Raw genomic sequence first — 25713 nt, forward strand, 5'->3', positions numbered from 1 at the left:
TTCTATATGGAAAACCCAAAAGACTCCACCAAAAAACTGCTAGAACTGATCCATGAATTCAGTAAAATCGCAGGATATTCAAATCAATGCACAGAAATCAGTTGCATTTCTATATACCAATAATGAAGCAGCAGAAAGAGAAATCAAGAAATCAACCCCATTTACAATTGCACCAAAACCCAGAAAATACCTAGGAATAAACCTAAGAAGTGAAAGAAGTGAAAAATCTATACACTGCAAACTATAGAAAGCTTATGAAAGAAACTGGAGAAGACAGCAAAAAATGGAAAAATATTCCATGTTCCTGGATTGGAAGAACAAATCTTGTCAAAATGTCAATAGTACCCAAAGCAATCTACGTATGCAATACAATCTCTATCAAAATAACACTAGCATTCTTCACAGAACTAGAACAAACAATCGTAAAATTTGTATGGAACTAGAAAAGACCCAAATAGGCAAAGCAATCCTGAAAAAGAAAACCAAACTGGAGGCATCACAATCCTGGACTTCAAGATATATTGCAAAGCTTTAATCATCAAGACAGTATGTTTCTGGCACAAGAAGTAGACACATAGATCAATGGAACAGAATAGAGAACCCAGAAATGTACCCCACAAACATATGGCCAACTAATATTTGACAAAGCAGGAAAGAGTATCCAACGGAATAAAGATAGTCTCTTTGGCAAATGGTACTAGGAAAACCAGATAGTGACATGCGAAAGAATGAACCTGGGTCACTTTCTTACACCATACACAAAAATATACTCAAAATGGATGAAAGACCTAAATGTAAGATACGAATCCATCAAAATCATCGAGGAGAAAGCAGGCAAAAACCTCTTTGACCTTGCCAGCAGGAACTTCTTACTCAACATATCTCTAGAAACAAAAGAAGCAAAAGGAAAAATGAACTATTGGGACCTCATGAAAATAAAAAGCTTGTGAACGGTGAAGGAAAGCATCAGCAAAACTAAAAGGCAACTGATGGAATGGGAGAAGATATTTGCAAACAACATATCAGATAAAGGGTTATATCTACAGTCTATAAAGAACTTCTCAAACTCAACACCCAAAAAAACAAATAATCCAGGGAAGAAATGGACAAAAGACATGAATAGACACTTCTCCAGAGAAGACATCCAGATGGCTAACATGAAAAAATGCTCAACATCACTCATCATCAGGCAAATACAAATCAAAAAAACAATGAGATACCACCTCGCATCTGTCAGAATGGCTAACATTAACAACTCAGGTAATGACAGATGTTGGTGAAGATGCAGAGAAAGAGGATTCCTTTAGCATTGCTGGTGGGAAAGCAAACTGGTGCAGCCACTCTGGAAAAGAGTATGGAGGTTCCTCAAAAAATTAAAAATAGAACTATCCTACGACCCAGCAATTTTACTGCTAAGTATTCATCCAAAGGATATAGGTATGCTGTTTTGAAGGGGCACATGCCCCCCCATGTTTATAGCAGCACTATCAACAATAGCCAAAGTATGGAAAGAGCCCAAATGTCCATCGATGGATGAATGGATAAAGACGATGTGGTGTATATATACAATGGAATATTGGCTGGCAATCAAAAAGAATGAAATCTTGCCATTTGCAACAACATGGATGGAACTGGAGGGTATTATGCTAAGTAAAATTAGTCAGAGAAAGACAAATATCATATGACTTCACTCATATGTGGAATTTAAGATACAAACTATGAACATAAGGGAAGGGAAGCAAAAATAATATAAAAATAGGGAGGGAGATAAAATATAGGAGACTGTTAAATATAGGGAACAAACTGAGGGTTGCTTGAGGGTTTGTTGGTGGGGATGTGGGCTAAATGGGCAGGGGAATTAAGGAGGACACTTGCTGGGATGAGCACTGGGTGTTATATGTAGGGGATCATCACTGGATCCTACTCCTGAAATCATTATTGCACTATATAACACTATATATATGTATGTATATATACATATATATGTATACGTATATACATATACATACATATGTGTGTGTATATATATAGACACACACACACACACACACTATATAACTTGGATGTAAATTAAAAAATAAATAATTTTTTTAAAAAGAAAAAAGAAAGAAAATTAGGATGCCTAATTCTAATTTAAAATTAGAATGGACATCCATGATCCAATTAACAGAAGATCCAGACAGAGAAAACAGAAGAGAAGAACAGGAAAGGAAATTGCTAAGGAAACAAAACAATTTTCCAAAACTGAAGGATGCGGATCTTTTTTTTTAAGTTTATTTTTATTTATTTTGAGAGAGAGAGATAGAGCAAGTAGGGGAAGGGCAGAGAGAGAGGGAGACAGAATCCCAAGAAGCTCCCCACTGCCAGCGCAGCGCCTAATGTGGGGCTCAAACCCGCAAACCGCGAGATCATGACCCAAGCTGAAGTCAAGAATCAGACATTTAACCGACTGAGCCACCCAAGCACGCCAGGACATGGGTCTTCTTGATGAAAAACCTATCGCTTTAAGTATCTTGCAATTTTGTCAATTATACCTCAATAAAGCTGGAGGAAAAAAAAGCTACATTATAAAAGGCAGTAAACAAGGCCTCAAAATCCTGACAGATGTGAACAGAATGCTATACCCTGCAACACTATTAATTAATCAAGGTGGGGTGGCATACAATAAAGACATTTTCAGACTGCCCAAGAATTCAAAAACATGCTTCTCATGCAAGGCTGTGCTTCAGAAAACCAAGATATGCAAAATAATTGGCCCAAGACCCAAGAAGTCCCACACTGATTCCTGTGCTACAGGCCCAGAGGGCAAAGTCTCCAGGGTGGGCGAGGGGCCAGAGGAAGATGAAGGAAGATGGGGGTGAAGGAATGGAACCCACAGATTTTTTTCAACTGTTTTACATGCTTAAAAAATTATTGAAAGATGTTTGACAAATCTATTGAAGCATCTGGAAAACAAATTGTTAATGCACATATAGTAAACAAAGCAAACGAAAAGATAAGGCAATTGCCAACATCAAGATTAAAAAGTTATACAAGAGAGGAAATGCAATTGTCGCACATTACTTGCATCTGCAGTGAACAACTTACATGGTCATGATGCTGCAAATGCAAAGCGATGATTTCACCAAAACTGTGGGCACAACTAGAGTATGAGGGTGGAGACAGGAGCAGAATAAGCAGTGAGGGCAGAGACGGGGTGAGGAAGAAAGACAGCGAAAGCCTCATCCACAATGAATGAAAAATGTCTACAATTGGGAACAAGTACAGACAATCAGCATAAGCATATTAGTTAGAAATACTATAATACACCAAAAACCATAAAATACCCAGGAATAAATCGAACCAAAGAGGTGAAAAATCTATACACTGAAAACTACAGACAGCTGATGAAAGAAATTGAAGAAGGCACAAAGAAATGGAAAAAAATTCCATGCTCCTGGATAGGAAGAACAAATACTGTTAAAATGTTGATACTACCCAAAGCAATCTACATATTCAATGCGATCCCTATCAAAGTAACACCAGCATCCTTCACAGAGCTAGAACAAATAATCCTAAAATTTGTACGGAACCAGAAAAGACCCCAAATAGCCAAAGCAATCTTGAAAAAGAAAACCAAAGCAGGAGGCATCACAATCCCAGACTTCGAGCTGTAATCATCAAGACAAATCATCAAGACAAAGCTGTAATCATCAAGACAGTATGGTACTGGCACAAGAACAGACACTCCGATCAATGGTACAGAATAGAAAATCCAAAAATGGACCCACAAACGTAAGGGCAACTAATCTTTGACAAAGCAGGAAAGAACATCCAATGGAATAAAGACTGTCTCTTCAGCAAGTGGTACTGGGAAAACTGGACAGCGACATGCAAAAGAATGAACCTGGACCACTTTCTTACACCATACACAAAAACAAACTCAAAGTGGATGAAAGACCTCAATGTAAGACAGGAAGCCATCAACATCCTCAAGGAGAAAGCAGGCAAAAACCTCTTTGATCTTGCCACAGCAATTTCTTACTCAACACGTCTCCGGAGGCAAGGGAAACAAAAGCAAAAATGAACTACTGGGACCTCATCAAAATAAAAACCTTCTGCACAGTGAAGGAAACAATCAGCAGAACTAAAAGGCAACCGACAGAATGGGAGAAGATACTTGCAAACGACATAACAGATAAAGGGTTAGTATCTAAAATCTACAAAGAACTTATCAAACTCAACACCCAAAAAACAAATAATCCAGTGAAGAAATGGGCAAAAGACATGAATAGACACTTCTCCAAAGAAGACATCCAGATGGCCAACCGACACATGAAAAATGCTCCACATCACTCATCATCAGGGAAACACAAATCAAAACCACAATGAGATACCACCTCACACCTGTCAGAATGGCTAACATTAACAACTCAGGCAACAACAGATGTTGGTGAGGATGCAGAGAAAGAGGATCTCTTTTGCATTGTCGGTGGGAATGCAAACTGGTGCAGCCACTCTGGAAAACAGTATGGAGACTTCTCTCAAAAAACTAAAAATAGAACTACCCTACAACCCAGCAATTGCACTACTAGGCATTTATCCAAGGGATACAGGTGTGCTGTTTCGAAGGGACACATGCACTCCCATGTTTATAGCAGCACTATCAACAATAGCCAAAGTCTGGAAAGAGCTCAAATGTCCATCGATGGGTGAATGGATAAAGAAAATGTGGTATATATATATATATATATATACAATGGAGTATTATTCAGCAATCAAAAAGAATGAAATCTTGCTATTTGCAACTACGTGGATGGAACTGGAGGGTATTTTGCTAAGTGAAATTAGTCAGAGAAAGACAAAAATCATATGACTTCACTCATATGAGGACTTTAAGAGACAAAACACATGAACATAAGGGAAGGGAAGCAAAAATAACATAAAAACAGGGAGGGGGACAAAACAAAAGAGACTCATAAATATGGAGAACAAACTGAGGGTTGCTGGAGGGGTTGTGGGAGGAAGGAAGGGCTAAATGGGTAAGGGGCATTAAGGAATCTACTGAAATCATTGCTCACTATATACTAACTAATTTGGATGTAAATTTTAAAAAATAAAGTTAAAAAAAAAAAAGAAATGCTATAATAAATAATGGGGCACTTGGATGTTAGTGATTTCTGCTCAGGTTGTGATCTCACGGTTTGAGAGTTTCGAACCCCGCATCTGGCTCTGTGCTGACAGCATGGATCCTACTTGGGATTCTCTCTCTCTTTTTCTCTCAAAATAAATAAATAAACTTAAAAAAAAAGAAACACTATAATAAATAGTACAAGCAGCAACTAAAAGAGCTTAACAGGATCACTTTCAGGGAGGGTTGGAACAGAGGGTGGGAGGAACGAGAAATGACTTTTCCTTATTACTTCCTAGTCCTATTGTATTACGTTTACATGTGTATAAGTATTATAGTACTTTGATACAAGACTTAATGATAAAGTCAAAACTAATCAAACTAAACAAAGGGCTCAGAGCCAGTAAAGACGTAAAGAAAGAGAATTTCCCAACAAATAGCAATATGGCCTGTGACACAAGATAAGTGACGTCCCTCAGTCACCTGGAGCCAAGCAGGACCAGCAGAGTAAGAACAACCAGAAAAAAGGGAACACAGGCGTGACAGAACAAAGCACTTTCTAGACACGCCTGGCTCAGAGTTTTTACCAACTCCTTTGTGAGAAGGAAACTGGAGAGCACTAAAACCATATATTGTTTTTGTTTTCTGCACACCATTTCTTCCCACGGAGAGACGAGTCTTTGGTTCTCTTCCCCAGCGTAGACGCAACCACTCTCAGCAAATGTGCTCCTCGCCCTCAGCAAGTCCTGGGGTCAAGAGCCCTTCAGGCAGGTCACAGAGAGACATCTGCACTGGCCCGAACCAAGGGACAAGTTCGAGGAAAGTTCCTCTGACAGAAAGCTAATGTATGAACTGTTTTAACCACGCAAACACATGTACAAACACATGCATGTACACACACGCGCGCACACACACACAGTGTCTAATTGGGAGGGATCTCTTCTTTTTCACTGTTGTCTTCTGGCTTTTTTAGTCAGTAGTTGCACAACATTTTAATTGAACATCCACTTCCATCTTGACTAGGATGGGGAAGTGTAAATTGCATCGTGCGAGCTAAACAAAAAGGCCCAGAAGGTTCTCGTCCATGGCATGACTTCGAGCAACAGATTATGTTCCTGCCAAAACTGACTCCAAAAGCAATTTACCTATACCACAAGACTGCTCGGATATAAAAGGATCTTGCTGTATTAGAGACTTCTTACAGCTAAGGCTGTCTATGCCATGGCTGTCCAGCTACATCTTCATAAACATATATTCATTGTTGAAATAGTCCCCCCAGGCTTGAAGGTCTGCCATTTGTAGTCCATAAAATAAGCTGTGATTTTTTTTTTTTTTAAAAAGTCTTTGTTAAAAAATAATGCAGTTACTTTAAAAAAAAATCAAATTATGTTCAAAGAGTCGCGTGTGTAACCCAAAGGCAGTGGGGATTAAAGAATCAACTGGCAGGCCCAGCATGTGGGCCCATGCCGAGTCTCCAGCAAACCCGAGCTAGAAGGAAAATAGGTGGGAAGCTGGTACACACAGATGGAGGTACTTCTAAATAAACTGGGAGACGCCGAAGCATTTTTGTAACCCAAAGCCAAGCAGGCTTCTAAAATCCTTCCTTCCATATTTACAGAAAAGACCACGCTGCCATAGGCATTATCAAGGCAAGTTCACCGTAAAGAAGAGACCTGGTGACTTTGATACTGCTGTGCCCCTGGGAAGCCATGTCAGTCACTTGTTGCCGGTGGCCGGCGCGAGGTCCAAGTGGAAAGCTCCAGGGCGACCCTGCCAAAGCCCGTACCTCATGTGCAGCAGCTCCAGGAGGACCCACGTGCACGTGGACACAGGGACAGGAACCGCTCAGCCGTATCCGGTCAAGTGTTGCGGGATGAGGGAGCTATGCCGCTGGTTTCATAGTGGGGGTTCAACTGGTCAGTGACAGCATGGTGTTGTCATCCACGCCACAGACCCTGACACTCAGTCTGGTCTCAAATCCCAACTCAGCCACCTTCTTGCTGTCTCTGCTTCTGTTTCCTCATCTATAAAATAAGGATGATACCTCCTTCATAGGATTTTCTGAAGGTTTCTCTTTTCTCTTTCTTTTTTTCTTTTTTTTTTTAGAGAGAGAGCGAGCGTGAATGGGGAGAGGGACACAGGGGGAGAGAGAGTCTCAGGCAGGCTCCGTGCTCAGCACAGAGCCTGATGTGAGGCTCGATCCCACAACCCTGGGATTACGAACTGTGCCAAAATCAAGAGTCGGACACTGAACCAACCGAGCCACCCAGGCACCCCGATTTTGATCACTTAGAAGAGTGGCACAGAGTAAATACTACGTGAGGATTGGCTATTAATATTATTCTCAGTTTCTATCTTTTTAATAATTTTTTGAAGTTTATTTTATTTATTTTGAGAGAGTGAGCACATGTGTATAAGAGTGGGAGAGAGGCAGAGACAGAGAGAGAGACAGAGAGAGAGACAGAGAGAATCCCAAGCAAGCTCTGTATGCTATTAGTACAGAGCCCCATGTGGGACTCAATCTCACCAACCAAGAAATCAAGAGTCAGCTACTCAACCGACCGAGCAACCCAGGCGCCCCCTCAGTTTCTATTTTTGTTACCGTAAAGTCTGAGCTGAAATATGGCAGGATGATTAACAAAAGGGAACTGAATATGATGGAGGCAGCCAATCTTTGAAGCCAAGATAGTCATGTCCACATTGGTGTGGCCCGATCAGCTGAACCTCTGGGTTCAAATCCCACCTCCCCATGTTTGCCACTGGAATAAAATAGAAATTACTCTAATTACACCCAACCTGAAAACGCGGTGTGAGGATTAAATGAAATTCCATCAGTGAAAGTAGCTGAAAGTGAAAGTAACACAGCAAGCACTTCCTGAACCCTATTTTACTTAACATTCCCTTACAAAGTGGCAACATACCAGGCAGCAAGCTCCCTGGGGACTGAATTAGATCTAGTGTCTTGGTTCCTGCTGTTGTCACCAGTGCAGTAATAAATGGCTGCAGCGAATATGTGCTCAATCAATGGCAGTTGAGTGAATGAAGAAATGAATGAAGGAACCTGCTAACCAATTATTGATTCATAAGTGAGCGAATGCATTTGCAAAGGATGTGTTTCTACGATCATCCCAAAGCAATAGATACAGACGAAATTAATATAAGAGGTGTTAAGAGCGACTACAATAACAAATAGTTTTGGGGGTGCCTAGGTGGCTCAGTTGGTTAAGTGTCTGTCTCTTGGTTTCAGCTCAGGTCACGATCTCACAGGTTCATGGTCTTGAGCCCCATGTTGGGCTCCATGCTGACAATGTGGAGCCTTCTTGGGATTCTCTCTCTCCTCTCTCTCTCTCTGCCCCTCCCCGCTTGCATGCATGCACTTTCTCTCTTCCTCTCTAAATAAATAAATAAACACTTAAAAATAAATAAATGAAATACAATAGTTTGCGGATATAGGAAATTATGAAAAGATTGGGAATAACCTAAATTCTCTATGATAATTGACACTTAGTCCAAACACTCTGTAATAAAACATGGCAAGCCTTCATAAAGAATGAAAAAATTGAAAATGGAGGGAGATTACAGAGATGACAAGACACTATATTTTTATGTAAATTAGAGAATACGTTTCTAGTCCTGTTTGACGTCAGAGATGAGGGACTCCCAACAGAAATGGAAGAGGCCACCACTGGACACACTGGCAGTGTAGAGACCACTGAAGTTACTTATCTTTCAGGTCAGACACTGACCTGAAGACACTCTATGGAGTAGAGTCTTCTATACAGAACTTGCAAGTGAGAGAATATTAGAAACCTGTCCTAAGAGAGGAGAGGAGATATTAGTGCGTTTGTTTCCCCTAGGGTGATACAAAGCTCATGGGATAAATACCATCTGGACAGCTCAGGAATGCAAAGGTGCACAAAGAATTAAGAACTCGGGATCCATGGAATGACCTCAGGACGGAGCTGATCTTGGGGCGCCGGGGTGTCTCAATCGGTTAAGCGTCCGACTCTTGATTTCAGCTCAAGTCATGCTCTCACGGTTCGTGAGTTCAAGCCCCACGTTGGGCTCTGCACTAACAGTGGGGGAGCCTGCTTCAGATTCTCTGTCTCCCTCTCTCTCTCTGCCCCTCCCCCACTCTCTCTCTCAAAATAAATAAATATTTAAAAAAAAAAAGAACAGCGCTTATCCCATTACAAAAGGCTCTGAAATAAAACCCAAAGAGAAGTGTTAAAATGTTTTCAGACACTGAATCATCACTAAAATAAATAGACCCTTCCACAGTTTCTCTGAAGAGCACAATGTATATTCAGAGGTACACATTTCAATGTGCTTGCTACATTTTAATCTCAACTCCTTACACTGTACTTGGTTTGTACAAATAAAGGGAGATAGTTGGAGGGCAAAGTGATCTTAGGGGTTGGAAGATCCAAGGAAAATCCCATGGGAAATAAAATTTAGAGTAGTGATTCAAAGTTCTGGAAGGTTACGGGCGCCTGGGTGGCGCAGTCGGTTAAGCGTCCGACTTCAGCCAGGTCACGATCTCGCGGTCCGTGAGTTCGAGCCCCGCGTCAGGCTCTGGGCTGACTGCTCGGAGCCTGGAGCCTGTTTCCGAGTCTGTGTCTCCCTCTCTCTCTGCCCCTACCCCGTTCATGCTCTGTCTCTCTCTGTCCCAAAAATAAAAAGGTTGGGGAAAAAAAAAAAAAAAAACAAAAACAAAGTTCTGGAAGGTTACTACAAGAAAAGGCAGTGCATCTATTTTCCAAGTGAGATGCCTTAGTGAGTAGCAACAAATATCCAGGCGCGACCTCAGAGAGAGAGTGATCTTAAGTAAGTGCAATGCTTGCATCATGCTTCCAGAAAAGTCCAGGTACCAATGTGCCTGTGTATGTTCCAAACTTCCCCATTTCATAAAGCAACCAATTTTCAAACATTTTTGTTAAAGAGAACGAATTCTAAATGATATGCCCAGTTTTTGATGTCTTTCTTTCCAATTAGCAGTGTATCGTTGTGTTTTTAAAAACATTCTCCCCTTCTAACTGTTTTTCATGATAAAGATCCCCCTACAAAATTTTAATATTGTCATCATCTTATGAGAAGAAAAATTCCATACCAAAATTGGAAAAAGAACCATGATTTCTCCCTTATTCTCTGAAAACAAAAAATAATCAAGAAGGGCTTTGTTTTGGTATCTTCTGGTCTTCTAAGCACATGAGGGCTGGAAAATGGAATCGCTTAAATAACAACCCACATTGTTTCCCCTCACAAAACAGAATAATAGTGGGAACATTTTTGTGACTCCAAGGAAGCAAATGTTTCTAATTAGTGAACAAGATCAGCTGAGGTAGCTGCTCCGGGGCATCTGTGCCTCTCATTAGGGACACCATCCTGTAGAGCAAAACAACAAAACCGCCGGAATTCTGTTTGTGAAGGGTGCCACCTACCGAAGAACAAGCAGTACTACAGCCAGCGTCAAGGGGGTGGGGGTGGGGAACGATGGGGGAGTCAGGAAAAAGCGACAGTCCCGCCGTCTGGCGAGATTTCTTTGCCAAAAGGAGGCAAGAGGAGGGCATGGCACCGACTTAGCAGATACAGATACGGGTACGGGAGGGTCAGACTGGAAAGGCTTTGTGTGGAGAAGGTACTTACAGGGCCTTGCGGGGTCACTAGGGTTTAGCAAAGGGAGCGAGCATGGGAAGTGGAACTGGTTTGGAGGCAGGCAGGGGGGTGAAGAAAGCTCTGGGGAGGACAGCGTCCCGTGAGGAGATGAGACCCGCTGTAGAAGAGTGTTTGCACTGGGAACTTGCAGGAATGAGACGAAATACCGAGGGCAATACCCCTGGAGGTATTATCAAGGCCTTGGCAAATGACTCTCAATTAAGAACACGGGGTGGGGGGGGGAGGGGGAGAGTTGGCACCTGGGTGGTTTCATGTTCAAGCCCACACGGGGCTCGCTGCTGTCAGCACGGAGCCAACTTCAGATCCTCTGTCCCTTTTCTCTCTGCCCCTCCCCACTTCCCTTCTCTCTCTCTCTCTCTCTCTCTCTCAAAAATAAATCAAACATTAAAAAAAAAACACTGAGGTAATCATTTCACAGTATATACATGTATCAAATCAACATGCTGTATAGCTTAAATTCACATATTGTTATTTGTCAATTATACCTCAATAAGGCTGGACAAATGTAAAGTAAATAAATTAAAAAAAAATTAAAGAACCAATGGATTATGGAAACAGAACTCTGAGAAACCACCGTACAGATGGCAAACCTCTTGACTCTTTGGAAATTCTTTCAAGGGCAATTATTGAGACTGAAGGTTGACATAATGATCTGACAGGTAAAATAGTGATCCTAATACCATCCTGGGCCCCCCAGCATTAAGAGCTACAGCACCTGTGGCTACCCCCCTAGATCATCAATATTAGAGGCCCAACCCTGCCCCCAAGACACCGAAGCCTGGATTCTGCCCACACATGCACCTCCTTCTCTGCTCCCATAAAAGTAATGTTCTCACTTCTACTTCATTTTTTTGTTCTAAATATATTAATAGAGACCCGGCCATGTTCCAGGCATGGGAACAAAGGTGAAGACAGATATGGTCCCTTTCCTCATGGCACTCACCATCTAGTGGAGCATGGAGACATTAATTACATAACTACACAAATGCTAGTATAAAAGTCATGAGTACTCTAAATTCAAGGCTGTGAGAGCCTAAACAGGGATAAGTGAGCTAGTCCAAGGGTGGAGGAAGGTATGTAAGGGGATTCTTACCAAGGAAACAACATTTGGCCAATATGGCTGCAGAGGGTGTCCTTCCTGGGGGTAGGCAGGAGACGGTTTGGAGTCCTCAGGCCAGGTTCCACCTTTTAACAGCTCTTTTTCTCTGGACAAGTCACTTGAATTTCTTAGTCCTAGGCATGAAATGGGGAAACTAGTGGGAGTTAAATAATAAAATACACAGAATGTGCTCAGTGCAATGACTAGAACATAATATGCCTACAATAAATGCTAGCTGGTATTATTTTTGATATTATTAATCCTCTCTGCTTTTATGCTGGAGTGTGGACAGTGAGACAGAAGAGGAAAAGGAAAGATTTGCATTTAAAGACTAGAATTGGCATATGCTATTTATATGTGATGTGTCACTGAACTTTTGGATTACAGGTAGAACACAGGATTCATCATAACACAGAAGCAAATAAAAACTCATAATACTATTAGAACTCTTTCTTAGTCATCTGGCTGGAAATTGAACCATTATGTTTAACATCATTTACATGGGAAAATGTGTTCCAATCCAAACTGAATTAACCAAAAAATATTTTGGAATACAATGCATTTGTTATTGGCCACTGTCCATTCTTCCACACAGAATCCTATAGGTGAGAGCAGTATTTTACATAGGATGGAAAGCCCCTGAAACATGGGGTAATGCCTTTCCATGGCTGTTGGCTATTCCACTTAGAAATGACAATAGTGATACCATAGCCACAACCTCATCACACCTGGGAAATTGTCATGGAAATTACATGACTTACCCAGGGACAGGTAAATGCACCTGAGAGCTAACATCTCTTAATCAGGTTCCTTTTGTACATTTCATTAAAGTGTCACCCCTAACTAAAGGGAATGCTGTCTCTCTTCTAAGCCCTCTATTATGTTCACAGAACCAGTGTATAACAGGCAGAAACAAAACAAGCAATTTGGTGAGTTTCTGATGACTCTGTCCATTTGAATAATTGGGTGATTCAGAGAGATATCTGGCTTAAATTTTTCAAGTTGTATTTGTGCTTATTATGGGGGGGGGGGTGAAAGGGGGAAGGGGTGGAAAAAGAGAAGGACAGAGAATCCCAGGCAGGTTCCACACTGCCAGCACAGAGCCTGATGTGGGGCTCAATCCCACAAACCGTGAGATCATGACCTGAGCCAAGATCAAGAGTCAGACACTTAACCAACTGAGGCACCCAGGTGCCCCTATCAGGCTTAATTTTTTAAATAAACTTAAGTGAGTATTTGACCTAAATGGAATAGTAAAATGTTTTTAACTATGTTCAGAATGATTTACAAACATGTGAGAAAAACCTACGCACATATAGAAAAGATGGAGAAAATGTATTAAAATGTATTAAAACTGGTTGGTTTTCTGTGAAGATGACACAGAGAAATGGAAAAACAGTCCAGGCTCATGGATCTCAAGAACAAATATTGTTAAAATGTCTACACTATCGAAAGCAATCTACACATTTAGTGCAATCCCTATCAAAACACCATCAGCCTTTTTCACAGAACTAAAACAATCCTAAAATTTGTATGGATCCACAAAAGACCCCCCGAATAGCCCAAGTAATCTTGAAAAAGAAAAGTGAAGCTGAAAGCATCACAATTCCAGACTTCAAAATGTATTACAAAGCTGTAGTCATCAAAACAGTAAGGTACTGGCACAAAAAGAAACAGATCAATGGAACAGGATTTAAAAACCCAGAAATCAACCCATATTTGTATGGTCAATTAATCTTCAACAAAGGAGGAATGAATACCCAATGGGAAAGGACAGTCTTTTTAACAAATGGTGCAGGAACAACTGGACAGCTACATGCAAAAGAATAAAACTGGACCACTTTCTTACAGCACACACAAAAATAAATTCAAAATGTATTAAAGACCTAACTGTGAGACCTGAAACCATAAAAATCCTAGAAGACAACACAGGCAATAATTTCTCTGACACTGGCTGGAGCAACTTTCTAGATATGTCTCCTTAGGCAAGGGCACTGAAACCAAAAATAAACTGCTGGGACTTCATCAAAATAAAAAGGTCCTACACAGCAAAGGAAATAATCAGCAAAACTAAAAGGCAACCTACTGAATGGGAGAAGAGATTTGCAAATGACATATCTGATAAAGGGTGAGTATCCAAAATACAGAAAAAACTGATACAATTCAACACCCCAAAAACAAGTACTACAATTAAAAATGGGCAGAAGACATGAACAGACATATCTCCAAAGAAGACATCCAGAGGGCCAACAGACACATGAGAAGATGCTCAACATCACTCATCATCAGAGAAATACAAACCAAAACTACGATGTGGACCCTGCCCCTGCCTCAGTCGTGGAACTGTCTTCAACAGTCTCTGCAAATGGTTTCTGTGGCCTAGCGTCCCCTCCCCCATTCATGATTGTGCACTGAGGGCTGTGAGGGGTCACTGCCGGGGTTTCCACCAGCCCACAAACAGCCATCCCCTCCAGTGGCTTGTTCATGGCCACCCATGACTGTTACCAGTACTGCCTAAGTTCCATGTCCAGTAACGGTTCTTGGGGAGTACAGAGTATACTGGGGAATCTGCCCCTCACCACCCCAGTCTCCCCTTGGGTCACTGGTGGGCAAGCTTCTTTTTGGGGAAGTCCACTCTCCTATTCATGGCTACAGTGTTTGAGTCCCTAGAACCCTTGGAATCTCCTCAGGCCTTCAGCAACACAATCACCTGTGACTTGGTCCTAGAAGCCATGAGGAAGCAGCCTCGTGGCCAGCCTGGCAAAGCCAACACCGGGCCCCAATCCTGAATGGCCACCACCAGGATTCAAGAGGTGCTAAGCTCATCAGAGCCCTTCCTATAAACTCAGTAGGCTGCCACAAACAGAGACAATATCAAAACAGCAAAACACCAAAAAGGAAGTTGAGAGAATCCCACTCTACCATCCAAGTGGCACACAAGCCTTCCTGACACCCTGTAACTGTGTGCCTTGCACCCAGTAGAAAATAAACTCCAAGCAGCCAGTAAAAAAAAAGAGGGAGGGCACCTGGGTGGGTCAGTCAGTCAAGCACCTGACTCTTGGGCTCAGATCGTGATCTCACGGTTTGTGAATTCGAGCCCCACATTGGGCTCTGGGCTAATAGTGCAGAGCCTGCTTGGGATTCTCTCTTTCCTCTTCTTGCCCCACTCTCTCAATGTCAAAATAAATAAATAAAAGCCACCACCACCACCAACAACAACAAAAACTACATGCAATATCACCTCATAGTCAGAATGCCTAAAATCAACAACACAAGAAACCCATGTTGGTGAGGATGTGGAGAAAAACCCTCTTGCACTGTTGGTGGGAATGCAAACTGGTGCAGTCACAGTGGAAAACAGGATGGAGGTTCCTCACAAAATTAAAAATAGAACTACCCATGACCCAGTAATGGCACTACTAGGTATTTACCTAAAGAATACAAAAACATGGGGCGCCTGGGTGGCGCAGTCGGTTGAGCGTCCGACTTCAGCCAGGTCACGATCTCGCGGTCCGTGAGTTCGAGCCCCGCGTCGGGCTCTGGGCTGATGGCTCAGAGCCTGAGGCCTGTTTCCAATTCTGTGTCTCCCTCTCTCTCTGCCCCTCCCCCGTTCATGCTCTGTCTCTCTCTGTCCCAAAAATAAAAATAAAAACGTTGAAAGAATACAAAAACACTAATTCAAAGTGATACCTGCACCTTTATGTTTATAGCAGCATTATTTACAATAGCCAAGATATGGAAGCAGCCCAAGTGTCCACTGACTGATGAATGAATAAAGAAGGGGTGGTGTGTGTATATATGTGTGTGTGTATATTTATATTTATACTTTTATATTTTTATCTATGTTTGCATATATATTTATATATATGTTTATATATATTTATACACACACACACAATGGAATATTACTGAGCCACAAAAAAGAATGAAATCTTGCCATTTGCAACAACATAGATGGAGCTAGAGGGTATTATGCTAAGCGAAATAAGCCAGTCAGAGAAAGACAAATACCATATGATTTCACTCATATGTGGAATTTAAGAAACAAAACAAATGAGCATGGGGGGAAAAAGAGAGAGAGGCAAGCCCCAAAACAGACTCTCTTAATTATACAGAACAAACCAATGGTTACTAGAAGGGAGGTGGGGGGGGGGGATGGGTTAAACAGGTGATGGGGATTAAGAAGTGCACCTGTCGCGATGGACACCTACCAGGTGATGTGTGGAATGGTTGAATCATTACATCGTACTCCTGAAACCAATATTACACCGTGTTAACTAACTGGAATTACAATTAAAACTTTAAATATATGTTTTCTCGAGGCACCTGGGTGGCTCAGTCAGTTGAGCATTAGACTTCAGTTCTGGTCATGATCTCATGGCTTGAGAGTTCAAGCCCCGCATCAGCACAGAACCCACTTTGGATCCTGTGTCCCTCCCTCTCTGCCTCTCCCTCATTCACGCTCTCTCTCAAAAATGAGATAGATATATATAGATATATATATATATAGATATATAGATATAGATATAGATATAGATAGATATATAAATAGATACAGATATATAGATAGATATAGATAGATATATATAGATAGATATATAGATAGATATATAGATAGATAGATATCCACACACATCTATCTATCTATCTATCTATCTATCTATATGTTTTCTCTATTTTTTCATATTTTCTCCAATGGGTGTATAAGTTTAACACATAAAGTAAAATCTTTCACTATGTGGGATCAAAAAAAAAAAGGCATATAACAGATCAAAAACATGAAATTTCTCATAATTGGGGAAAAGGGTATTTACTTCCCACAACTCTCAATAATTTCTCTTTATACTCAGGCACCATGGAAATGCCGGAGGAACGGGCGTAAATATTTTTATTTTTTAATCATATTGCCTGGAAGCCATCCAATTCACTAAAAATCAATTCCCAGAAAACTATTTCAGTGAACTGCCAAATTAGAGCAAACTGGTTTTCGGCGGGGGTGGGGTGGGGGGGGGGGGGTAAGGGCCTGAAGCTGCATTGCCCAATTGTTTGATAAAATACACCTAATTTATGTTATAAATAGCAGTGCTGGTGGTGAGTGGACACTCCCTGATTCTTCTGAATTTAACTGCTTATTATTTACCTGGAAAGAGTTCAGTGATTTCTAAGACCATTTCAGTAAAGGGTTGAAACTCACAAGGGATCCTAAGAAAGACACTGTTTTTCTTATTTTGCCTCTGAAATGACACAAAGGATTGGATACTCAGATCAGACTCACCAGAATCAGAGACGTTACCCTTTCTGAGGCTTTACGGAACATCAAGGAGGGATCCGGGACCTGTGATTCAGCTTGCAAAGTCCTCTCTTGTGTCGTTTGCCAATATTTAACATATGCAATCATTGCCTTCACACACAAAAAGCTATCTCTATCATAAAACGTCTTCTTTATTCCTATAGTTACATAGCTGTGGCTCTCAAGCTGGCCCTAGTATATGGAGGGTGAGGAGAGACTGAAGAAAGAGGCCGACCACCCTAGATGGATAGAAGGCAGGTTTAATAAGCAAGGGGAACTTAACTTACAAGGCTTGTCTTGAGTGATGACAAGACGAGTAGGTCTCCACACTCGGCTGCCAGTCTTTAAAGTTTTTACAGAGGTCTTCATTGGGTTCAGTCACATATTTAGGCCAGATGATCTCTCTTGAGGCTGTGTCCTTAAAATGGTTCCAGCTCTGGGAACGGTGAGCAGAACCAACACTCCAAGGCCAGGGGAGGGAGCAAGGAGCCTCTGATTGCCCCGGGGCCAGCTGGAGGGTCAACCAGCAGTCATGCCTTCTCCATGACCTCCCCCAACAATAGCTTATGTGACTTCTTCCAGGAAGCCATACCCCATAAAACCAGATTCCTGGTCTGTTTGCCATGATCAATTTTAGGCCAGGTATATTCTGCAATGCTAAAAATATTCCACAATTAAGGACTCTCCCATCAGAGAATGCCATTAGTGTGTCTGCCAAGAAATCTGTCATTAACGTGTTTACAAAGAGATGTGACCAAGTCTTCTTTCTGTACAGAGAGTCTCTCAGTAAAAGGGAGAACCGGCTGCATGCCTGTGGTACCTCTTTCCTTCCCAGCAATCAAGAGAAAAATAATTTGTATTTACTTGCTTCTTTTATTAAAAGCTTTTTTTTTCTTATTTCAAAAAAAAATGTTTGAGGCAAAATATATAGATGAGCAAAATAATTTTAAAATATTTGGAGGACTTAAATCAACCTAATTCCTCATCCGGAGATGACCATTAATAGATGGATTATATATTTTACCATCCTTTTAATAAATGCATACTATTAGTGAAATGACATCGGGCTAATGGTCCTTGAGACACATGTAAATTATAAACAAGAAGGGGGAATAGATTTCTTTTTTTTTTCAATATATGAAATTTATTGTCAAATTGGTTTCCATACAACACCCAGTGCTCATCCCAAAAGGTGCCCTCCTCAATACCCATCACCCACCCTCCCCTCCCTCCCACCCCCCATCAACCCACAGTTTGTTCTCAGTTTTTAAGAGTCTCTTATGCTTTGGCTCTCTCCTACTCTAACCTCTTTTTTTTTTTCTTCCCCAAGGGGGAATAGATTTCTAGGAGAACAGTGTGAGGAGCTTTGCAAACCTTCTACCCAGCAAAACAACCATAACTAGTAAAGATTTACTTTTATTTTAAGTCTCTAGAAATTCTCGTAAAAGCATACAGCACTTAGTGAGTTACTCAAGGGGTACCTGGGTGGCTCAGTCAGTTAAGTATCCAACGCTTGATGTCGACTCAGGTCATGATCTCATGGTTCATGAGTTTGAGCCCCATGTCGGGCTCTGAGCTCTGTCAGCACAGAGACTGCTTGGGAGTCTCTCTCCCTCTCTCTCTGTCCCTACCCTGCATGTGCTCTCTCCTTCTCAAAATAAATAAATGAACTTAAACAATTTTTTAAAAGAAATATTTACTCAACAAAAATCTACTAAATCTCAGTAAGAATAACAAGAATTGGTGGCATCTCCCCTGAGCCCAGATCAGCACAATGGAAGCAGTAATCCACCTGGTGCAGCCCAGGACACAGGGTTTCCATTTCCCCCAGCTCTCAGTTTGGGGCCACAGCATCTCTCCAGGAGAACCAGGCCATCAGCGTGTCTCATACCCGCACAACGTTCATGTTGCAGAGGTTCTACCCCAGGCAACAATAGCTAAGAGCTCCCAGGCTACCTTCTATCACCCTCAAATCATGGGGCAGAAGCCCTATCCCAGGCATGACAGGCTGACAATACTAGGACCCAAATCCCCTTGATCTCAGCTCATTCATGGTCAGATTCCATGTCAGGAGAGGCAAGCTGAGAAGACCACAGGCTACTGGCCCATGCAACACACTGCTCATCAATCAGGGATGTCATTCTGAGAGAAGTGGACCGTGTCCCTGCCCCAAGACGTCAACAGTTGAACATAGATTTTGCCCACTGTGAGAGACAAGCCATAAACACAGACAGCTTTGAATCTCTCCTTAAAGGAATGATTTTATTTGGAACAGGGTACAGGGAAGTTTAAGCCAAAGGGCACTATTGAAACAGTGGAGATTTTGGAGATAAGCAATTAAGATGAGACTGGTGACTTCAGAAGAATAATAAGCTAAATTGTAGACCAGTGGAAGTTTAACAGAGAACTAGGGAAAAAGACAGCTAAAAATGAGCCTCCTGGGATCAAAACAAAGCTCAAAGACTGGCCTCGAAGAGTTTTCCTCCTGAAAAAGGACCCAAATTTAATTAGATAAAATTGTCAAGCAATTTATGTCCCAGGGCGTAGTTCAAAGCAATAAAGCCACCCAGCTAGAAATCAAAGAAGCCTAATAGCTGGGTGTGGTACCAACAGAGGTGGCCAGACTTTTAGAGAGATGAGGGAAAGAGACAGTCAAAGCAAGCCCTGCTAATGCTACCGTCATCCCACCATATCTTTGGTTATCCCCACAGCTGTACCCTGTGAGATGCAACATCAGAGGCTTTACCCCGGAGCACAGAAACTTCCAGCCAAGTCGCTGAACAAATAAAAGACAAAGACACATGAAAGTAACTACAATCCAAAGGGACAAAAGACCCAGAAAGTAAATAAAAAGGGTTAATATAACAAATACTATAGGTAAAGGGCTAATAATCCTTATCTACGAAAATTGGCCCTTCAGTTAACATTCTAGCTCTACCTTCTGGAGACCTAATAAAGGTAAGGAGTCTCACTCCATGAGGGAGATACAACACTGGGAGGCAGGTGCCTCTTTTGGTGTCTTGCTTGCACTGAGTAAATAAAGGTTGAGGTTGGGCTGTCACCCTCAGTTTGGCTCACTGTCTTAAACTGACCACCTAAACACCTGAATCCTCAACAGGTGGAAGGTTAACTGTGACACTAAGTGTCAGTCCATTCAGGCTTCTATAACAAAGATAGCCTGGACTGAGTGCTTATAAACAAAGAAACTCGTTTCTGACAGTTCTGGAGGCTGGAAAGTCCAAGATCAAGGTACTAGCAGAGTCTGATGAGGGTCACTTCCTAAACCACCTTGCTGTAACCTCACGTCGGGGAGGGAACAAGGGAGCTTTCTCAGTCTTCTTTTATAAGGGAATTACTTCCATGCATGAGGGCTCTGCCTGCATAACCTAATCTCCTCTCCCCAAGGCATCATCTTGAGGACAGGATTTCAATATATGATTTGGGGGGAGGGGATGACACAGATATTTAGTCTATAGCATTAAGCCATGTTGCTTAATGATTAGGATGACCCTTGGCTGGTAAAATTCATCTGGATCAGGGAAGACTGGAAATGAGCTTTAAATACTTGATCAGACAAGGGAGCTGTGGGTACCCCTGAGTGTGGTGACTCTGGTAACTGGAACATCCCTTAGAGGCCCTAGAAGCCTATCAAGCTGTTACTAAAAAAAAAAAAAAAAAAAAAAAAATTGGCAGGGCACCTGGGTAGCTCAGTGGGTTAAGTGTCCAACTCTTGATTTCAGCTCAGGTCATTATCTCAGTGCCCATGAGATCTAGCCCTGTGTTGGGCGCTGCTTGGGATTCTCTCTTTCCTTCTCTCTCAGCCCCCACGCCCCCCCCCCCACTTGCTCACACTCTTGCATGTGCCCTCTCTCAAAATAAACTTTAAAAAAAATTAACTACTGTGAGATATGAGGCTTCCAAGCAAATGGGAGCCCTTGCCTTGCCTGTTGCGTCTCTCCTGCTCTCACACCGGAGCTGAGCCGCTTGACCACAAAGACTGCTTTGGCCCATGGTTCCCACTTAAAATATGATGGCCATCTTTCTGGTATGAAATATTCTAAATCATTTGCAATAACTGCATAGTATCCATTGAATGAAGGTACCATAATTTCCTAAGCCTGGTGTTGGGCATAAAGGTCTTTTCTGGCTTTTCTGCTATTTCAAACTATGCCTTAGGAAGTAAGTATGATATTAGTTTAATAGAGACATGATTATTCTAAGGATATATTCCTAAAAATGAGAAAGTTGTATTTATTATGCCTGAAATTTCTACAAAAAACCTTCTATGACCATTTCTCTGAAATGAGTGCTTTTATTCAGCTCATCAATTCACTAGGTAAAGGCCTTATCCATACCTATTTTTCAATTATCTGGTACTGTATTTGTAATATTAACTAAATAGTAAATATTATTTTCCAGAAAACTTCCATAGAATAAATCCACTTGATCCAGGCAAATGTACTGCTTAATAGCTTTATAAATCTAACAGTCATAGCTTTTTACTTAGAGTTAAGGAATAAAATTAAGTTTATAGCCCGTGCATTTCTTTTTTCTTGCCAGCGAAACTAAAACAAGGGGAAGTTTCTTTGGTTCCTGGAGCATGTTTATAAACCTCTTCTAAAACTGGAAGTAATTTATGACTGGATGTTCTGTATAATACAGCTGTGTATCCATCTGGCCCTGGTGCTTTATTACCTGATATGTCTTATAGGGCACTTTTAAAAAATATCTTTTCATCCACAGAGCTTATTTAATTTCCCTTTGCGTCTGGCCTCAATAATTCCAAAACTCTATTTCATCCTCATGGCAAACACACAAAATAAATCCCCAAATCCTACGTGCTATCTTCCCACAGTCATATTTATAAGGTCCATAAATCAAGGAGAAGCTTTGAAAAGAATTTTTCTTAAATTATATTTAGAATTTGTTCATCCTGTGCATAAGCTAAACTTCAACTGATACTGGAAGTTGGCTTTTGTCCCAAGTGGGAATATGCCTTTTTGGAATCATACATCTATCTACAAAGAAGTTGCCAACGTCTTACAAATGTTTCTTCTCAAAGAAGAGACCATTTCTAAGAAGTTACATTATTTCAAGGGGCAACATAAAGAGGGCAATTATCCAATAAGCATTCATCGGCTTTCTCTGACTTTCAACCAAAAAGCAGCAAGAAAACAATGATCACCTTTGGTTCCAACAAGACTGATATGGAGGGCTATCTCCTGGAAAGACCAGGAATCCTGAGCCATAGCTTCCAGGTGTATGCTGTGGCTAAATATCAGAGTGGACCAGGGTGGGAGGCTTGGTACGGGCCCGTAAGCACAGTCTTTGAGGACCCTCACTTACTCTTATCCTGCTCCTAGACTTGAGGGCACAACGAGGAGAGAGGCAAGGGGATGAAGTCATTGTTTATGTCTTGTATAACCCCAGATGAGGGGAACCCCATATCCACCGTCAATGCAAAAGGACAGTATACTTGTGAAATGGCATAGCCTGGATCTTGAACTCAAGCAAAACCTGAGAAAACAGCACTGATTACCTTGGAGAGGTGGTGAGCCCAAGTGACAGAGTGAGGGAAAGTCTGATCTGCTTGGGTCACTCCACTGACCCATCCCCAACAATAAAACCAAACTTCCACTTGGTTTCAATGCCAATGGAACTATGGCAAATGAGGTGATTGTAGAGATTTCTCCCCCCCACCCCCCCACCCCGCAAAAGCAGGCGCATTGTCTGAGTTTAGGGAAGACAGAGGTAGGGGTGGGAAGGGGTGCTTTGTACAGTTCTAGGGCACAATGTTACATATTCTAAAGAGAACCTGGACCACAAGATCAAAAGCCACCTATCTGTGTTTTGTTTTTTAGTGTTCCTAAGCAACAAGGAGAAGAAATTTGAAATTACAAATTATCCATAACGTTCTCTTCAACTCAAAGCATTTAACTAAACAGCTAATAACGCCTACCATAATTTACTTAAAGCTTACCCTATGCTAGGCACCGCGGTAAGCACACCGTGAGTGACATCTCATTGAAGAAGTATCAAAAACAGCAGAGTATAAGAGTTAAGTAATAGAAGATTACTGTAAGATCCTCCCTAGGTTTCCTTTGGAGCAAGAACTGTGCCTTGACTTTGCATCCGTCAGACAGCACTGGGCGTCCATTCAGTGAGCACTCGATAAATATTAAACTAAATGATCTAAAGCTGTAATGAATTCAAGCAGTGAGAAAATTCCTCCAAAGAGAAGAAAGTCTTACAATTTTGGCAGTGATTTAGTGTTTATTTTTAGGAATGTAAATGACATCATAGAAAAGTGATATCGCCTATAGTATATTATTCTATTTGCTTTAAATATGCCATCTCGGAATACGAAAATCAAATCAAAGCCTGAGCCTATTCCAGGAGCAGCATTCAATTTTAACTCCCTTGCTAAGAGAGGACTTGCAGAACTTTCCCACAGCGGGAATAGTCCCCAAAGTATATCCCGCAGGGGACCGCGTGCAGGTGGTGCACACAATCAGCGACGCCAGCAAATGGGTTCTGGGTCAAATTAGAGAGCGCTGAGAACAGTTAAACTAGTTTCCTTGCTGGAATGCATATTGGCATCTTTATACTGCCCCATGTATGTTGTAAACCTCCCCAAAAGAGGATTGGGGCTGCGGCATTGCTCAGATTACTGGTGTGAGGAACTGCTTTTTCGGTGCCACAGCTTGAGGGGTGGTGTTCCACGGAACCCACTTTGAGAAGCACTGGCCTGGGTCAGCCATGCCTCTTCGCCTATGTGTCCATCCAATGGTACTCTTAGATTCTACTTTCCTCATCGGCCAACCGTTTTCACTAGCTGGGACTTCTCTGCCTGTGGTCTAGCGTATTAGGAGCAGAGACAAGAAACAGCTCCAGAACTATCCCTTCTGGAGTACCAATCTCTTTTCTTTTCTTTTTCTTTTTTCTTTTTTTTTGTTTTTTGAGAGAGAGAGAGAGGATACAAGTGAGCAAGGGGCAGAAAGAAAGGCGGGTGGGGAGAGGGAGAGAGAGAAAGAGAGTGAGAAGTGGGGCTTGAACCCATGGATCGTGAGATCATGACCTGAGCCAAAGTCAGATGCTTAGCGACCCCGAGCACCAGTTTCTCCGGAGGCTGCTAAGACATGCCTTCAGAGGCACTGAGAAAGATGGGCAAAGATGAAAGAACAATTGAGTGGGGCAAGGGAAACTGAGGAGAACACAGGACAAGAAGAAGAAAAGAGAGAAAAAGACAACGTACGAAGGAGTACCTGGTGAGAAGGGATGTGACCCCACAATTAATGCCCACCTTCCACACTAACGTGACCATCCCAGAGTTGAGTTAAACTGAAGCCAGCAAAGAGGTGGCCATGCTGGAGGAGCTGAAGCCCTCAGCCCCTTAGCCTCAGCCCCCTGAGCCAAGCAAGGGAAGTCATCTGCATACACAGCAAACCTTTACCATCCCTTGAGGTTTTCTTAACATTTCTATTCGGGATTCTGCTATTTTGAAGGATAATACACCATTCACGAAAATGATTCGATCTTGACAAAAGCAAAAGCACACAAAGGGTGAGTGGCAGGCAGAGACCACAACCATTTGGCTTCAGAATCTCAGATTCATAGATGTTCCACGGGTAAGGACCTCAGAGGCAAGCTCGTTTTGGTGACTGTCTTTGCAAGTGGCCATCAGAAATGGGTGTTCTAGAAACGTTCTTTCTCTGAAAATCATTAAAGGTAAACTGCCAACTCACCTGTTCACTGCGGCTTCCTGGCAGGAGGGACAGTCTATGGGATTCCTCGGAGCATGTCCTCTGTTACTAAAATATTTGCACCGGCAGGATCAGATGCAACCTGGGGAATTTGAAATGTTACCTGCAACACTGACACCTGGTGGCTTCTACGTCCTACTGCACCTAAGTCAGGCAGGAAATAAGGCCTGGATTGTAAGCAATAAATATTTGGTGACAACATAAAAGTATTACATGAGTTCTGGAAAAGGAATCCAGAAATGTTAAGAATGAACAACCTCCACTCAGAGCTTATTCTGCTCGCTATATAAAAAATTATGACAAAAGCACTATTGTGATAGAAGTCCTTCTTTCTACAGGGGAAGTAGCTAGGGAAATATCCAATTATTGGGATTGCAAGGATCACAGCATGTCTCCAGGTGATGTTTTAAGTGAGATTTGTTTTCTGCACTATGCCTCACCCGCACACCTGCCAGTGACCCTGCCCACGCACTGCGACTTTAAAAAACAAAACAGACAATGGCATTCTCTCCTAAGAATCATGGGACCGTGAGGGGCACCTGGGTGGCTCAGTCGGTTAAGCGCCCAACTTCGCTCGGGTCATGATCTCACAGTCCGTGGGTTCGAGCCCCGGGTCGGGCTCTGTGCTGACAGCTCAGAGCCTGGAGCCTGCTTCAGATTCTGTGTCTCCCTCTCTCTGCCCCTCACCAGCTCACGTTCTCTCTCTCAAATAAATAAACATTAAAAAAGTTAAAAAAGAACAGAATTGTGGGACCGGGAGAACAAAAAATAACAC

General features: G+C 41.9%; 1 protein-coding gene across 2 annotated transcripts in view; it reads right to left on the reverse strand.

Annotated features, from left to right (window-relative positions):
- LOC121034483 (uncharacterized) overlaps positions 1–25497 on the reverse strand; it is a 47575-nt gene extending 22078 nt beyond the window's left edge. The window contains exons 1-3 of one of the 2 annotated variants that reach the window (XR_005792451.1): positions 24921–25497; positions 11880–12019; positions 6897–7134 (exon numbers count right to left, since the gene is read on the reverse strand). Coding sequence is in view for 1 of the 2 variants with exons in the window: in XM_040481290.1 (XP_040337224.1) it covers positions 11880–12039; positions 17463–17905 (603 nt within the window). In the remaining variant the exon portion in view is untranslated. Of the gene's footprint in view, positions 1–6896; positions 7135–11879; positions 12040–17462; positions 18103–24920 lie in introns of those variants that run through there. The other variant, XM_040481290.1, reaches the window with a different exon arrangement.
- Positions 25498–25713: the final 216 nt, after the last annotated feature.

The sequence above is a fragment of the Herpailurus yagouaroundi genome, unplaced genomic scaffold (genome assembly GCF_014898765.1).
Source record: "Herpailurus yagouaroundi ecotype Mexico unplaced genomic scaffold, PumYag 160, whole genome shotgun sequence".
NCBI lineage: Eukaryota > Metazoa > Chordata > Mammalia > Carnivora > Felidae > Herpailurus > Herpailurus yagouaroundi.